General features: G+C 46.4%; 1 protein-coding gene across 1 annotated transcript in view; it reads right to left on the bottom strand.

Moving 5' to 3' along the window:
• Txlng (taxilin gamma) overlaps positions 1-16,564 on the bottom strand; it is a 44,956-nt gene that overhangs the window by 8,560 nt on the left and 19,832 nt on the right. Inside the window, exons 2-5 of the mRNA XM_010643683.3 lie at positions 12,083-12,383; positions 7,574-7,665; positions 2,484-2,654; positions 1,148-1,342 (exon numbers count right to left, since the gene is read on the bottom strand). Coding sequence (XP_010641985.1) covers positions 1,148-1,342; positions 2,484-2,654; positions 7,574-7,665; positions 12,083-12,383 — 759 coding nt within the window. The remainder of the gene's footprint in view (positions 1-1,147; positions 1,343-2,483; positions 2,655-7,573; positions 7,666-12,082; positions 12,384-16,564) is intronic.

The raw sequence follows: 16,564 nt of genomic DNA, 5'->3' as shown, positions 1-16,564 counted from the left end.
AAAAAAAAAAAAAAAAAAGCAAAATTATTAAGAGCTGGGGATATAGCTTAATGTGAAGGCCCTGGGTTCAATCCTCAGTACTATTAAAAAAAAGAAAAGCAAAATGTGGTAGAGTGATCGAAAGAAAAATCTTGAAATAGCTTCGAGGGTCTGTAACACTGTAAATTACCAGGAAGCTGAAAAGTGGATAAAGAAGGAAAGCGATGCCACAACTGTTTTTTCCACTGCAGTCAGCTATTTGAGTGGATCCCCATGCGGACACAAGGCACAGGAAGGCGTCCTTTCATGCCCTGGAGGCAGAGGGTGCACCACACCGCCTGTGATCTTCCTGACAGGCATGGCGCAGGCAGGAACCTCTGTGGAAGAGGGCCCTGACTTGGTCCAGTAAACCTTGCCACAGTGTGTAGGAGGGGCCAGAGGCAGCTTCTTTTTCTCTTAAATAGTACAAAATCCTCATTAAAAATAACATCATGGGACTGGGGTTAGCTCAGCCAGGGAGCACGTTTAGCATGCATACAGCCCTGGGTCTGATCACACCATCAAAAATAAAGAAATGAAAGCGAAATTTGGGCCAGGGATTTATTAGCTCAGTGGTGCTGCAAACGGTCCTGAGTTTGATTCCCGGTACCAAAGGGAGGGGAAAAAAAGCAAAATTACAAAACAGGGTTAAGGTGTGGCTCCACAGAGCGCGTGCCTAGCACACAAGGCCATGGTCTGACCTGTGTGCGCGCGTGCACACACACACACACACACACACACTTTTTAAAATCTGGAGCTGGGTGCAGCAGCAGAGCATACCTATGGTCCCTACTCAGAAAGCCGTGGCAGGATGGTCACGGTCACTTGAGCCCAGGGATTCACGACCAACCTGGGCAACATAGCAAGACCATGTCTCAAAAGACAAAACAGAAAACTGAAACATGGCTGTAATGCAACGCAAGTGGCTACTGGGGCCGAATGCTTCCTCACCCAGAGTCTGGGTAAGAAAGGGCTCTGTATGTGACAGCTGCCCTGCTCCAGGACCCCAACCCCACTAGAGGAGAAGCAGCGTCGCACTCACCATCCTGGGCCCCGCCCTCCTACCAGGCATATCCAGGAGCCATGAGCACAGCCCGGTCCACAGTCAGGACAGGACAGGACGCCCTACCTCTTCCCTCAGCGCGTACTGCTCAATGAGTTTCTTCAGCTTCTCCCCCAGCTCCATGTTCTCCTGGCGGAGCTTGGCGTTGTGAATGTCATGCTGCTCCAGCTGGGCCTGGATCTCGTTTAAAGTCATCTGGAAATGTGCCGTTGCCTCTTTACGCCGTTCTTCCTCTTCCCGTGCCTGCTGCATATTTTCCTCCTTGGTGCCCAAAATAATGTCTGTTACTAGTGTGGCCTACAGATAAGACACTCACAGAGACAGCTACTTCGATGCACTCATTACCGCTCCCTGAAATGCTGCTCCCGAGCTCTAGCTCCTCCCCACAGGCGCTCATCTGAAAGCAATCTGCTCTTCCCAAGGAGACACAGTAACTAATGCTCTACTCCCAGAGTGATAGGAGAACCTAAAGCCACTGTGCTAGGCTACAGGTCTGGGGTTTCTCACAGCCAGCTCCCACTGGCTGTCGCCAGAAGGCAGAGCCTCTCTTGCAGGTCTCCTTCTGGGTCACCGCCTCCACTCCCCAGGGGCCCAGGGCTGAGTGGAACCCTTACTGTAAAAACCGCAAGAGTCAGGTGACCTTTACAGGTCTAAATACATTCATTGATCCACTCAAAATGACCTGTCCCAGGACAAATAATACCACTGACTTTACTTCAGATCTATAGCTAAGGATTCCAACAAGGACAAGAGAATAGCGGTCCCGCTCAGGTGAGGACTGCCTCAGGTGAAGACCACCTTGGGGGGCTCCTACCTCAGCTGTGCGTGTGCTGGGGGAACGAAGGGTACTGCCCGGGGTCCGGCCGGTGGAAGAGGCAGGTTCTCCCCTCAGCTCCATGCCCTCCTGCCCTGTTGTCTCTAGGCACCTGCCGGCTCTCCCTTGTTAAAATGTGCCGAGGCGTGAGTGCTATGATGATGCCCAGGATGGGCAGGGCAGGGGGCCCTGACCCCCAAGAGCCCCGAAGCTCTCACTGTGGGAGTCTGACTTCCCAACAGCTTCCCATCCATGGGCGTCAGCTGCGTCAGTGCTCAGCCGAGCAGCGCAACTCAGAGCTCCTTAATCCATGGCCTTGAGCAAGAGCTAAGGTGTGAACGGCAGTCCCACGTCAACTCCCTGTGAGTGACCCGGATGGAACTAATCCTTCACAGGACACCGAGAAGCAGAGAGAAATTGTTGGTCTTATGTCACAGTGGCCTCCCACATAGCATCAGGCCAAGCACAGCAGAAAGAAGGTGGTGTCCTGCTCTCCACGCAGTGCCACGCATTTCCTTCAAATGGACACAAGACGATTATAAAACCAGCTGAGTACGTCCTGAAAAACAGAAGCACGAATTGACTAACCTTTAAGGTCTTATTGTGACGCTGAAGCTCCCTGCAAAGAGACTCTAGTTTGCTTCTCGCCAAAATTGCCTTGCTGTGCTCGCTCTGTAAGTGAACTTTCTCTTTCACGATCTGGGCTTGCTTCTTCTGCAGAATCTTCATTTGTTTCTGAACGTTCCTGCTCTCTTCCAGCTGAAATCAATTAACACTTTATCTTTAGGAAGGACAGCAGCTGAGACTTGTGGCCAGGAGGACTACGGCAAAGCCGTGCACCCTTCAGGAAGCCAAACACTGGGGCTGGGCACAGTTCAGGGGGAGGGACAGTGCAAACACAAAGCCAGAGGGCGTAGTGTAGTATTTTAGTTAAATTGCTTCCGGCTGTGCAACGCTGCCAACCTCCTCTTTCCCAGCTGCATCAAGGAAGTAAGCACATCTACGGCAGGTGGAAATGATCCTGTATTTTTACCCTTTAGATACATTTAATCTTCACCTTTTATTATGCATGTTTAGCTTTCTCCTAAAAGCTTTAACAGGAAATCCACAGCCCAGAGACCACTAAGCTGCCCAGATTGCACACTTAGGACAGGGAGGGGATGGGCGAAGTCCTCCATTCTGTGCCCCTGCCCAACTCCAGATGCAGAGCAGACCTCTTCTTCCTCACTCTATCTCAGTGATTCCCACGTCACAGGGGGCTGTGTCCAGCTCCAACTCTAAGTTCTGAACTCATTCCACCCACTGGCAAGGCGGCCCTGGCTTCCGGCTGCCCTGGGGAAATGAACCCCCCTCACTGCACTGAAGCCGGGACCCACAGCTCCCAGCCCAGCTGTGTCCCAACTGCTGTCTGCTGCACAAGTCTAGCCCCTTCCTACCCGTTCAAAAGGCATACTGAAACCCAATGACAAAATAGCTTTTACTGAACTTTTAAAAAAAAAAGTGATGTTTTAGGAATCAACAGTTTTCGAAATCAACACTGAGTTTTATTTTTCTAAACACCACGGGCTACAGTACTGAAATGGCCGTGAGAATCTAGAGCTCAGTAAGCAGCACTCAGAGTTCTTTGTGAGGGAAAGGCTACGATTTGAGGTCTGAAGCAAATGAGTCTGTTTCGTGGTTCAGTGTGCACCAGCCGATAAGACGGCAGCCTCACTGTCTCTCCTACACCGCACCAGTGCAGCAAATGACGCTGAGTCACGATTTCAAAAGCAAGAGCGCCACCGTGTGGCCCGGCAAGCACACCAAGCGTCCTCCGAGCAAAATGCTCGCAGGTACCGGGCGGTAACCCCCGACCCCCTTCAGAGGCTGCGGATTGCCTGACTGCCACCTGGGGGCAGCAGTGCAGGGCCGGAGGCGGCTCGTCCCTAACCCCGCCCCCAGGCCGGGCACAAGACCGGGGCATCCTGCGCTGGGTATTCCTTGCTTGCCTTGCTAAGTCACTTCTTTCCCCATTTAGTGCTAAAAAAACAAAAAACAAAAAAAACCCACCAAACAAAGCTTTTTGGCTTTACATATTTTTAACTGTGACTACTGCCAACTGAGGGACTTTTCTTTTTTCTATTAAGCTTTAGTGGCTACCTCACCGTCATCACACAACTCTAGGACTCTAGGGCTGTAGCTAGAGATCAGGGGTTAGAAGACTGCTTCCTCAGTGGTGCTGCCACCTGCCTCGCAAGCAGAAGGTCCCGAGTTGGATCCCCGGTACCAAAAATAAATAACATTCTTAGTTTGTCGGCAAATGCAAACCAAGCTGTAACGGACTCAGCCCACAGCTGCACACCACGGGCAAGCCAGCCTTGGCCCTTCTTGGGCAGCGGGAGTGCGCAGGCTTCGTCAGGACACACAGTGGCCCTGGCATGGTCTGCATTTCCTGAGACACGGTCTGCGCGATGAGCTCTGCTCTAGGTTTTCCAGTTCCCCAAACTGGCCAGCACATCGGAATCACCACAGCGGATGTGAGAGCCGGCAGACCACACCCTGTCCAAAGCCTACTCTGTTTCCACCTCTTCATTTCTGCCACTAGGATGGAGAGCTGGCTACTCTCAAAAAACAAACAATGGGCCTGACGGTATCACTGTGCCCTTTTCCACTTCCATGAAATGTCTTCCCAACTTTCTCCTGGGTGTGTAGTGTGTGTCCTTTTCCTGTTTACCTGTGTTAAATATTCTTTTTTGTTTTGGTAGCGGGGATCGAACTTGGAACCTTGTGTTTGGGAAGCTGCAGCGGCACCACTGAGCTAAATCCCCAGCCTGGTGTTAAGTATTCTTGCTACAAAATCTTCTGTTGTACTTGTCAGAAGAAAATATGTTCCTCTCAGTTCATAATCTCTCTTCACTTTCATGTTTTTGTTGTTTTGACACAGGGTCTTGCTATGTCATCTAGGCCAGCCTTGAATTTGCTCTTACACAGCCTAGGTTGCTCTTGAACTTGTGTGCTGAGATACCAGGTGAGAGCCACTCAGTCTGGCAACTTTTTTTTTCTTTTTGCTGGTGATAGTAGTCTTTTAAAAATTTTTTTTAAATTTGAGGCAGGGTCTCACTAAGTCACCCGGGCTGGGCTGGAACGTGATTCCCCCTGCGTCAGCCTCCCAGATTATAGGTATGTGCCACCACATCCGGCTCAAATTTCATTTTTTCCATAAGAATAATGCCCTTTTAAGTTCCACTTCCACAAGAATGGTAATTCTTCCCTAAATGCATCCAGAGATCCCATGAAAGCCTTCATAATCCCAAATGGAGATCACCAGAGCCAATGAATTCAAGATAGGCCTCAGTAAGATGTTTGAAAAAAACAACAGAAAAACCCTGCAATGTGCTTCCTAACCCGATCTAAGAATTGAACTTAAAATTTATAGAACAAATGGGCCAATAGTCAGTGCATTTCTGACATAAAAAGGCAGATCTAGCTACCAAACCTTATTACTCGGTAAGAAACTACTCGAGCATATGAAAAGGAAAGAGACTGCAAGCGCTTCCGGTCCACGGTGCAGAATCATGGCAATGGCACCCACTGTGTGCTGAGCGCGGGGGCCAAAAGTCGCCCTTGCCCCGCACAGATCCCCATACAACACTCTTGCGTGGCAGCTGACGAGCAGTGACGAAAGGCTCCTCCTTGGGCTTCAGCACTAGGCGAGCTAGACAATGCACCTCTGCAGTGAGATGAGTGTGGTCTCAGCAGAGCTCAGGAAGATGCGGATTCGTGGGCCAAGCACCGACAGGGGTGACTCACGCGCTCTCTCCCTCCATGCCCACTGTCCGCCGCTCCGCCTGCACTGCCTTTTCCGTGGTTTAGCCTTCTGCACATGGCACGTGTTGCCCGTCTTTGTTCGTGTCCCATTCTGCACTTCTTCCGCGATTCTCCTTCCCCAAGCCAGCAGTCCAGGCGGGTTACCAGCCCTACATCCGGGACTCTCCGGGCCACCTGCTGAGAGGCCCCGCCCACAGGGCGCCACCCAGCAGAAGGCATTGGACTGCTCAGCTCAGTGCCTGCGGGGCGCAACCCAGACCACTTCCTGGGCCCAAGGAAAGTAAAAGTGAGGCTCTGGATAATAATCAGAGCTGACTGCCCTAAGGCTGCTTGCTGACCAAAACAATGATTGTGATATGGAATAACCTTTCTAACAGTAAATTACATTAAACTGTAAATGGTAATTCATCTAAGTCTCGCACAAACAACACAAGTGTTAGCATTTGCACTAGAACTACTTATAAAAGTCCCCCCACCAACCTTTCTTCAAAGGGATCTAACAGAATGGGTAGCAGGGTTTCCACGGTGTTGGATTTTTGGTCCCGGAAATCAAACTCAGGACCTTACACTTGTGAGACAGGCATGGTGCCACTAAGCTAAATCACCAGCCCTAGGGTTTCCATGTTGATGCTCCTGCCACCATCCCAAAAGGATAATCAATATTACTTAAAATAACAAGCCCACAACTAAGTTTTGAATGGGATCAATTTCTCTGGAAGACGGAAAAAAGAAAGCTTAGCACATATTAGATGCTACATAAATATTTCCTGAGACATACTATTGTTTTAGTAGCCCATTTCATCTTAACTCATAATTTCAATCAAAATATTTAGCAGTTTTGTCTCTGGAACTCCCTTGGGAAAAATTCACTACAAAATTCAGTAGTCTGACCCCAGCGTGGTGGCCTACGCCTATAATCCCAGCACTCGGGAGGCTGAGGCAGGGCGGATCGCTGTGAGTTCGAGACCAGCCTGGGCTATATAGTGAGTTCCAGGTCAGTCTCAACTACATAGTGAGACCCTGTCTCAAAGGACCAAAAACAACAACAACAACAACAACAAATCACTGTAGTCTAAGTGGCCTCGAAAGCATCAGAACCCAGCAATGGAAAGGCTAATCCAGAAAGCATTCTACAACAGTCACAGAAAATCTATGCCAGCTGACACAGTGACATGAACATGTAGTCCCAGCTACCTGGGAGGCCGAGCAGGAGAACATTTGGAGTTCAGTTCAGGGCCAGCCTGGGAAACAATAGCAAGACCCCATTTCAAAAAAGGCAAAAATCTATGCTACGCCTCAGGACTATCATGTACTGTATATTTTACCTGGTAAAATAAAATTACAGAATCAAGAAAAAAAACCCAATAGCCAGCCAGGGTGATGCACACCTGTAATCCCAGCACTCAGATGAGGCAGGAAGATCGCCTCACCGTTTGAGTTTAAGATAAGCCTACACTACATAGCCAGACCCTGTCTCAAAAAAACAAAACAGAGCTGGGCATAGTGGTGCACACCTGTATTCTCAACACTTAGGAGGCTGAGGCAGAAGGATCTCCATTCAAGGCCAGCCTGCACTGCATAGTGAGTTTGAGGCCAGCCTGGGCTACATAGTGGGACTCTGTTTCAAAGAACCTAAATAAATAAATATTCTCTTCAATTTTGGAATAAAATATAATTTGACATTTAAAGCTACATGAAAATCATATTTTTAAAAGTTAATCAGAGGCCGGGAATGAAGCCACCTGTCTCACAAGCGCAAGGTCCCAAGTTCAATTCCCCCATACCAAAAAAAAAAAAAAAGTTTATCCACAACAACAAAATCAATAAAAAGCCCATCAAGCGTACTCATTTTGCCCTTGATTAATACTCACGAGATCAGCGTACTTCTTACAGAGAGCTGCCAGCTTCTCCTCCGGGGTGGATAGGGTATTCAGGGCTTGCATGAGTAACAAAACTTCTTTTCCTGATGATTAACAAGATAAGCCCTACCTTAGGACACAGAAGGCCAATCCGGCCTGCACTCCTCCTCACACTCCCTCTTCTGCTGCAAAGAGGTCACTTCTGTGACTAGAAATGACCTCTTCATCCTCTCAAGTAACTCGGCTGTGTAGGGTGGCAGTGAGCACTCGCCTACCTTGCCTACCATGCTTGGGGCCCTGGGTTCAAACCCCAGCGCCTCAAAGCAAAGAGCAAGCTAGTTTCCAACTCTGGGTCAGCAGGCTCCTCTCCCATCCCGGCCCAAATTTCATCACTCACTCATCACTCACCCCAGAACTATTTCTAAGAATTGCTGAAAGCGTCACATTGTTCTTGCCTAACCACTGATGTTCAAGCTAAGACAAAGGGCAAACTACAAAGGGCAGAGTATTTTTCAGAGCTTCCTCCTAACCGAGCACAAAAACGGAAGCAAGTTCAAAGGGAGCTGCAGCTGGTGCCAGGCTTTGCCTATCTAAAGTGCACGTAATCACTGCCACACAGGTCTGTTCGCACAGCAATTTAAATAAGTCACTTTCTGGTGATTTACCAAGCATATTCCTTGTGTGAGTCAAGGTTAGTGTAAATACAGGGGGAGCAAGCCCACGCTCCTGCTTCCCTTGAGAACGGGGCTCACCAACAGGACCTGAGGGGCTTTGAGAGGGCAAAGCAGGTAGCTGAGAGGGGGAAACGCCCTTCTTTATTTATTTTGTTTTTTTGAGACAGGGTCTAGCCGTATCGGTCAGGCTGGCCTTGAAGTCACTATGCAGCCCAAGCTGCCCTGGAACTCGTGGTGATCCCTGGTCTCAGCCTCCTGAGTGTTGCGATTACAGGAGTGTGCCACCGGGCCCGGCAGCGCTGTATTTCTTAAACTGGGTGATAAGTAGTAGTTTTATCTTTTAAAGGGAGTTAGGTACTAGTCTTATCTTTTTCGGTACCAGGGATCGAACTGCGGTCCTTGCATTTGCAAGGCAGAGGGCGGAACCGCTGAGCAAATCCCTGGCCCTAGTTTTATCTTTTAAAATGTTCATTTTTGGGCCAGGGAGGTATCTCAGTGGCAGTCCTGAGTTTTATTCCTGGTACAAAATAAATACATACATACATAAAAGTATTCACAGGCCGGGGATCTAGCTCAGTGGTACCATCACCGTCACCTGCCCTGCAAGCACAAGGTCCCAAATTCAATCCCCAGTACAAAAAAAAAAAAATTCATTCTTACATGTAAGATATTTTATTAAGTATCATAAAATTATTTTGGTATTTGGCATAGCGACTGTTATGGGAGAAAAAAGCATGCCAACTTCAAAAAGAATACTTTGCCGGGCGTGGTGACACACATCTGCAATCCCAGCACTCGGGACACTGAACCAGAAGGATCACTGCAAGTTTGAGGGTAGCCTGTGCTACGTAGTGCTACACAGTGAAAACCTGTCTCAAAAAAAGATTACTTTTTCCAGGCCACTGTGTTGGCACACTCCTGTGGTCCCGGCTAGGGACCGCTTGGGGAGCTGAAGCAGGAGGATTTACTGAGCCTAAGAATTCATGGCCACTCTGGGCAACATAGCAAGACTCCGTTTCAAAAAAATCTTTCTAGGCTGGGGACTTAGCCCAGTGGTGCCACCACCTGCCTCGCAAGCGCAAGGTCCTGAGTTCAAGTTAATCCTCGGTACCAAAAACAAAAGTCTTTTAAAACCAGGAGTGGTGGCAACTGTAATCCCACCAGCACTCGGGAGGCTGAGGCAGGAGGATCACTTTGAGTTCGAGACCAGCCTGGGCTACAAAGTGAGTTCCAGGTCAGTCTCAACTACATGGTGAGACCCTGTCTCAAAAAAACCAAAAAATAAATAAATAAATAAAAACTAAAAAAAAATGTCTTTTAAATCCACATAAATCTTATTAATGAAACCTCTCATTTAGCTCAAGGCTGATAAGAATATTGAGATGATTACACATGACTACTAAATATAATTTACAACTTTATGGCGATTTTTATTTTTTAATTAATTTATTTTGGGGGGTACCAGGGATCGAACTAAGGAGCTTGTGCTTGCAAGGCAGGTGGTGGAACCACTGAGCTAAATCTCCAGGCCCATGTGGAGAGTTTTAAACTCAAACTCTTATCGGACTTTTTTTTGGGGAACAGAATCCATGTACCATTAAACTCACTTTATTTCCTTACAGTATTTGTGGTACTGAGAATCAAACCCAGGGATAGTCTACCACCAAACTATAACCTCAATCCTTTATTTTTTGAGACAGGCTCTTAATACCACCAATCTACTTTCTGTCTCCACATACTTCCCAGATCAGGAAATCTCATATTAAAATGGAGAGCTTAATGCAATGTGCTGAATGTCTATAATTTTGTTCAGATGACTGCAGAACCTGGAAAAGCTGTTGCTGCTATCGATGCATAACACACTGCTATTATTAGTCTTTTTATATAAATATAAATATATATATATATATATATATATATATAAATTGAATTTTGGGAAACTTTAACGGTGCTGCCAACTTTGGAAAAAGTCATCCCAATTTACTGTGTTGAGTTGGCATTGTACAGAAATGGACAGCCATATTGGTCTAGAAATGTTAATTTATTTTTATTTTTATTTTTTTTCAAGTGTACAGGGGTAACACATCATACCAAATATATAAGGTCATATCTAAGTGGGTTTGATTACAGAAACTAATAAAGTATTCTCTAAATAATGAAAAAAAGAACAAGATAAAACTATAAGAGCAAGAAGCAATTTAAATATGTTCAGGGACCATTTTCATCTCCAGAATTAAGGGTTATTTTAATGTTACATCATTGCCTTTTCTCTTTTACTTTCCTTTTTAGTTTTATTTTAGGATTCCCTATTTTTAATGTTCATACAGAGATTTCTTTAATTGAAGTACCGAATAGTTTCTCTGGTGTGAAAAACTATAATAGTACACAGGATCCTAATGAGATAATTAATAATGCGAAACAGGAAGAAAAGGGCTAAAGGTGTAGGAAAAGTGGGTAGGGTAAGGGAAAGGTAATAAGGGAGGGGAAAAAATATGAGAAACTGAAAAAATGGAAATAAAGTGTTTGTAAATGGGGAGGGGAGGAGGGGGTGAAGGGAGGGCAGGGACAAGGGGAAAAATGAGAATCAAGACCTATTATGTACAGGTACAGAATCCCAAGGATGAATGTAATTGCATTGTATACCTAGATTGTACGAATAACCTCAATAAAAATAAAAAAATAAAAAATAAATAAAATGGAGAGCTACTGTGTGGCTTTTTGTGTCTAGCTTCTGTCACTTTGTAAAATGTTTTCTTGAGATTCATTCATGTAGGATCTATCAATGCTTTGTTCCTTTTGATGGCTGTGTAATATGCCGTCACATGGATATATCCTGCCTTATCCATTCATTAACTAATGGATGTTTGTGTCACTTCTGCCTTTGGGCTGTAACGAATATGAACATGTGAGTTAAGATTCTGATACACACTTTCAGTCCTCTTGGATATACACCTAGAGGTACAATTGCTTGGTATGTTACCTTTATCTGTAACTTTATAAGATGGCATCTTTGTTTTGTTTTATTTTGTTTTTTGAGACAAGGTCTTGCTATGTAGTTCAGGATGGCCTCAAATTCATGGTGATCTTCCTGTCTTAGCCTCCAGAGTGCTGTGCTGGGTGTACAGGTGTGTGCCGCCACAACCAGTGATACCTCATTTTCCACATATAAGTGGGGCTTGTGATTTAAGAAATTTCTATTGTTTGTAAGGAATTCAAATTACTGCTCATATCCCTGTACTTTCTTACATTTCCTATGGTAGCAGAAAATTTACAAGAAAGATAATTCCAATTTACAATCATGTGCAAAATACTGCAAATTAAACACTGAATATCTTAAGTTACACTAATTGTAACAATAGAGGGCAGGCGTGGTGGCCAGCCTGAACAGCAGTGAGACCTTGTCTTTGAATGGATGAATATAAAGAGGGGTCCCAGTTAGGGGACACAGGCCCGCCCCGTAGTCCCTTGGGCTGGGTGAAGCAGGATAGCAACTTCAAGGTCAGCCTCGCCTGGGGAACTTAGCAAGACCCTGTCTCAAAATAAAATTTAAAAAACGCAGGGCTAGAGCCGTAGCTCAGGGGCAGACTGTGTATCTAGCATATACAAAGCTGGGATTTAATCCCCAGTACCGAAAGGAGAAAAAGAGGGAAGGGACAAGCAATAAGACCGAAATAAAATAAATAAATGCGGGTTTCAAATTCCATTAGATTTAGCCTGCCACATTCTTGCTCTAAATTGCTAACTACACAGCCGGAGAAAGATCCTTGAAAGCCAAGCACCCAACTTTTTGAGCACGAAGCGGGAGCAAGCGGACTGGGTGTGACAAGGCCAGCACAGGCGCTCTCACCTAAGGTCTTCTCTTTGCTCCTGCTGCACTCCGAGTCCTGCTGGCCGTCAGGGGGGTCGGTCCGAGTCTCCCGCCCGGGAATGGCCTCTCTCGACTCCTTGGCGAGGTACGCTGGGCTCACCAAGTTCCTGTTCTTGGTGATAAAGTCACTGCCTTCATCCTCTTCCAGAGGATGCTGGTTACTTGGGCCACAACTGGAGTCTTGATGCTGCAGAATACCGTGTGCCTGGGAGTTGCACAGCAGATCCGCCTGCACCCCTAGCCCGCAAATTCCGGCTTCTTCCATGGTGCCCATCTCACACTAGGACAGAAGGAGAGAAGGGGCTCAGGCAGTCAGCTCTAGTTACAACTACTGCATCAGACCTTCACAGCTCTTTGTGTCTCAGTGGCTTGTAAGATCCAGGTGTACAGAATGGGAGTTTCTGAGTTTCACCGAGACAAGCAAGGGTGTTAACTTCTGTTGCTCCCACAGCGAAGCCCTGTACCTAGCTCAGGTCTCCAGCACTGAGTGCAGCAAAGTGAAAGGCTGGGCACAGCTCAGAGATGGGGCCGTTGCACAGCATGGGTTTGAGCCCCAACTAGGCAAGGAATAAAGTAAAAAATTGAACAGCTATGTATAACACAAAAGGTGGGAAATACAATTTAGTTTTAAATCTGCACTTATTGCCCTATGAAAAGTTACCCTTTCAGAATAATTAGCACCTTAACAGGAACTAAAGGCCCCAGTTTGCGGAACATTAACTGTCCTGAAGAAGGCACAGGGGGTCCTAGGGGAGGTGGAATTCAAAGTTCCTACCAGAGGGATGTGCGCAGAAGCGTGACTGCCACCTCTGCAAACCGACTTCCCTGAGACGCACGCATTTCTAGCTAGGCCGGGCCATGTGGTACATACACCACTGTAATCTCAGCACCTGGGAGGCCGAGGGAGAATTTTTTTTTTTTTGGTTTTTTGAGACAGGGTCTCACTATGTAGTCAACACTGAGCTGGAACTCACTGTGTAACCCAGGCTGGTCTCGAACTCACAGAGATCCTCCTGCCTCAGCCTCCCAAGTGCTGGGATTACAGGCGTGCGCCACCACGCCTGGCTCAGGAGGATTTCAAATTTGAGCTCAGTTTAGACAATTTAATAACTTAGTGAGACCCTGTCTCAAAATCAAAAATGAAACAAGGGCTGGGGATGTACCTCGGCGCAAAGGCCATGGGGTTCAGCCACCAGTCCCACAAACAAGTAAAAATTACTTAGTGAACCAATGAAGGGAAAAGGCTGTGGCATGGCTCTTTCTCCCCCATCTCTTCCCACTGTGGCACTGGCAGAGGAGGAAACAGTGCAGCTCTCATGCCCCAGACACCAGGCAAGCTGTCAGCCCCCACCAGCAGGAGAACTAGTATCAAGATTTTTTCATTTTAGCCATAGAAACATGGAGATATCGAGGAGCTCTTCCTCCCTAAATAATGCAGATAGTGTGCATGGAAAACGGAGCCTCATTTCAGTCTCTTCTTGAATCAATGACTTTATTTCACTCCTTCTACCAGTTAACCCTACTGATTTACCTGGGATTTATGGGTGATACTTGGTAACACTGGATCACCATGTGGCACAAATGTAAATCCCATACATTTATTTCCTCTGTGACTAAAAGTGTTTCTCTTCCTTTCTGAATACAAATGAGGCAGTTAAGTGGTCTAATATCCTCTCTTTTTGGGGGGTCTGAGAAATAACCTCGCTCTATAGGTTGGCCTAGAACTTGCAGAGATCTTCCTGCCTCAGATTCCTGAGTGCTGGGATTACAGGTGTGTGCCACCATGCCCAGCTTCTAATGTCCTTATCATAGATGGACAAAAGCTTCTTTCAAAAATTAAAGGGGCTGAGCCTGGGATTTAACTAAGTGGTTCCACCACCTGCTTTGCAAGTGTAGACTACCTGCTTCATGCAAGTGTAAGGTCCTAACCCGGTACCAAAATAAAATAAAATGGCTGAGCAGCTGGGCGTGGTGGTGCATGCCCATAATCCCAGCACTCGGGAGGCTGAGGCAGGAGGATTGCTGTGAGTTTGAGACCAGCCTGGAATACATAGTGAGTTCCAGGTCAGTCTCAACTACATAGTGCGACCCTCAAAAAAAAAAAAAAAAAAAAAAAAAAAAAAAAAGCACAAGGTCCTGAGCTTGACCTCTGGTACCAAAAAAACAACAACAAAAAAAATTAATGTGCCAGAGCCGGGCCGGATGGTGCAGCTTGTAATCCCAGCACTTGGGAGGCTGAAGCAAGGGGATCGCTGCAAGTTCGAGGTCAGCCTAGGCTAGCGAGTTCAGTGCCAGCCTGAACTACAAAGGGATCCTGTCTCAAAAAAACAAAACAAAAATTAATGGGCCAGGCATAGTGGTATAAATCTGTGATCCCAGCACTCAGGGAGGCTGAGGCAAGAGGCTCCCAAATTCAAGCCCGCCTGAGAAATTTAACAAATTACCAAGACCCTGTTGCAAAAGAAAAAACAGAAAGAACTAGAGATGTAGCTCAGTGCAGTGGGTTAAATCCCCAGTACTGCCAATGATAACAATATGATGGTGGGGTAAGAGCTCAATGTCAAGAGTGCTTACTTAGGGCCAGGGATTTAGCTTAGTGGTTCTGCCTCCTGCCTTGCAAACTGAAGGTCCCTGAGTTCAATGCGGTACCAAAAAAAAAAAAAAAAAAAAAAGAGTGCTTACTTAGCATACATAAGACTTTGAGCTTCATCCTCGCACAGCAAACAAACCAAAATTAATGAGAGGGCCTCGTGGGGTGGCACGCCCCTGTAATCCTGGCATTTGGGAGGCTGAGGCAGAAGGATCACCACGAGTTTGAAGCCAAATTGGGCTACATAGTGAGTTCAAGGTCAGCCTGAACTACTGAGCAAGACTGCCTCAAAACAAACAAGCAACAAGAAAAAAATTAATGGAAGAGCAGTTACTTCAGGTCGTAACATATAACACTGAAAAACTTTAAGTAATGTAAAATATCAGAGTAGAAAGGGATGGAAGCAAAAACCTTGCTTTTGTAGTCTAATGTCAATAAATCAATTACCGTGCTTTTAGAAAAACAAACTGGCACCACCACCAAGAAAAACTCTGGCAGTATGTGTGCTTCTAAGCCAGTTAGGGTGACTCTGAGGACTTCAGCCATGTGCACACATATACACGAACGGCCAGGAAGGTGAAATCGGGTCCAGATCCTCAGGAAGGATGGATCAACTGTGGTCCATTCACACTACCCGGCAGAGGAGGTTCACAGGGCTGATGATGGGGCAGGTGCCGGAAGGGTACGGACAGGCCACAGACAGGTCAACCTACTGTGTGGCGCTAGAAACCAGAAGCGGTGGGAATGGGAGGGGCCTTCTGGAATGCTTGGTAATATTCCATTTCTTTTTCCTTTTTTTTTTTTTTGGGCGATACTAGGAATCGAACTCAAGACCTTTCACTTACAATGCAGGTGCTGTGCCACTAAATTAAACCCCCGGCCCAATATTCCATTTCTTTTTTTTTTCCCCCATTTCTTGATCTAGACGTTGACTTTGTGAAAATTCATGCGCCCAAATATTTATAATTTGCATACTTTTCTGAATGTATGTTTTACTTTATTCAGTAAAGTTCACTTTCAAAGTTGCAATGTATTCCATCCAAGTGTTAGGAAGAACAGAACAAATATAGTGGATGCTAAAGTTAGTCAAGCCGGAGCCCGACATACGAACAACTTGAGTTAATTAGCTTAATGGAAGACTCACCTGCCTCTTGTTATCTATAGCGTGTCCCCAGCTAAACATCAAACTCTCAGGTGTAATGACTTACAACCAACGTGAGGAACCCATTTTCCTAAGTCAAGGGTCCACTGAACTTCCCTCCAAGCCAGGCCTGGTGGTCCAATGCCTATACTTCCAGCTGCCCAGAAGGCTAAGGCAGGAGGATCACATGAGCCTTCGAGTTCGAGGCCAGTGTGGGCCGCTTAGCCAGATCCCGTGTCAAAGGGGAAAAAAGCCAGGGATGTAGCTCAGCAACACCGTGTCTGCCTGGCAAGTGCAAGGTCCTGAGTTTGATCCCCAGTACTGCAAAAACAAAAACACAAAGAAGAGAAAAAGAAAAGAAAAGACACCTAATAAAGAAGTTAAAAAAAACGAATGAAAGCAAGCAAGCTGTTCCTATAAGAAAAGAATATAAAGATATGTCACCTTTGGGGCTGGGATTGTCACTCAATAATAGAGCACTATTAGTAGGGCCGGGGATTTGGCTCAGTGGTTCCGGTGTCTGCCTCCCAAGCACAAGGTCCCAAGTTCGATCCCCGGTCCAAAAACAAACAAATAAAAAATAGAGCACTGGCCTAGCATGTGTATAGGTTCTAGCCCAGACACTGCAAAACAAGGTTGCTTTTCATGATACTAGGTGTATGAATATTGTTTTTGGTTTTTTGGTACCAGGGATCAAACTCAGGACCTTGCACTTACCAGGAAAGTGCAG

Source organism: Fukomys damarensis, unplaced genomic scaffold (genome assembly GCF_012274545.1).
Source record: "Fukomys damarensis isolate Sample0158 unplaced genomic scaffold, DMR_v1.0_HiC HiC_scaffold_39, whole genome shotgun sequence".
NCBI lineage: Eukaryota > Metazoa > Chordata > Mammalia > Rodentia > Bathyergidae > Fukomys > Fukomys damarensis.
The sequence above is the reverse complement of the archived record's forward strand: the minus strand, read 5'-3'. Positions and strand labels throughout refer to the sequence as shown.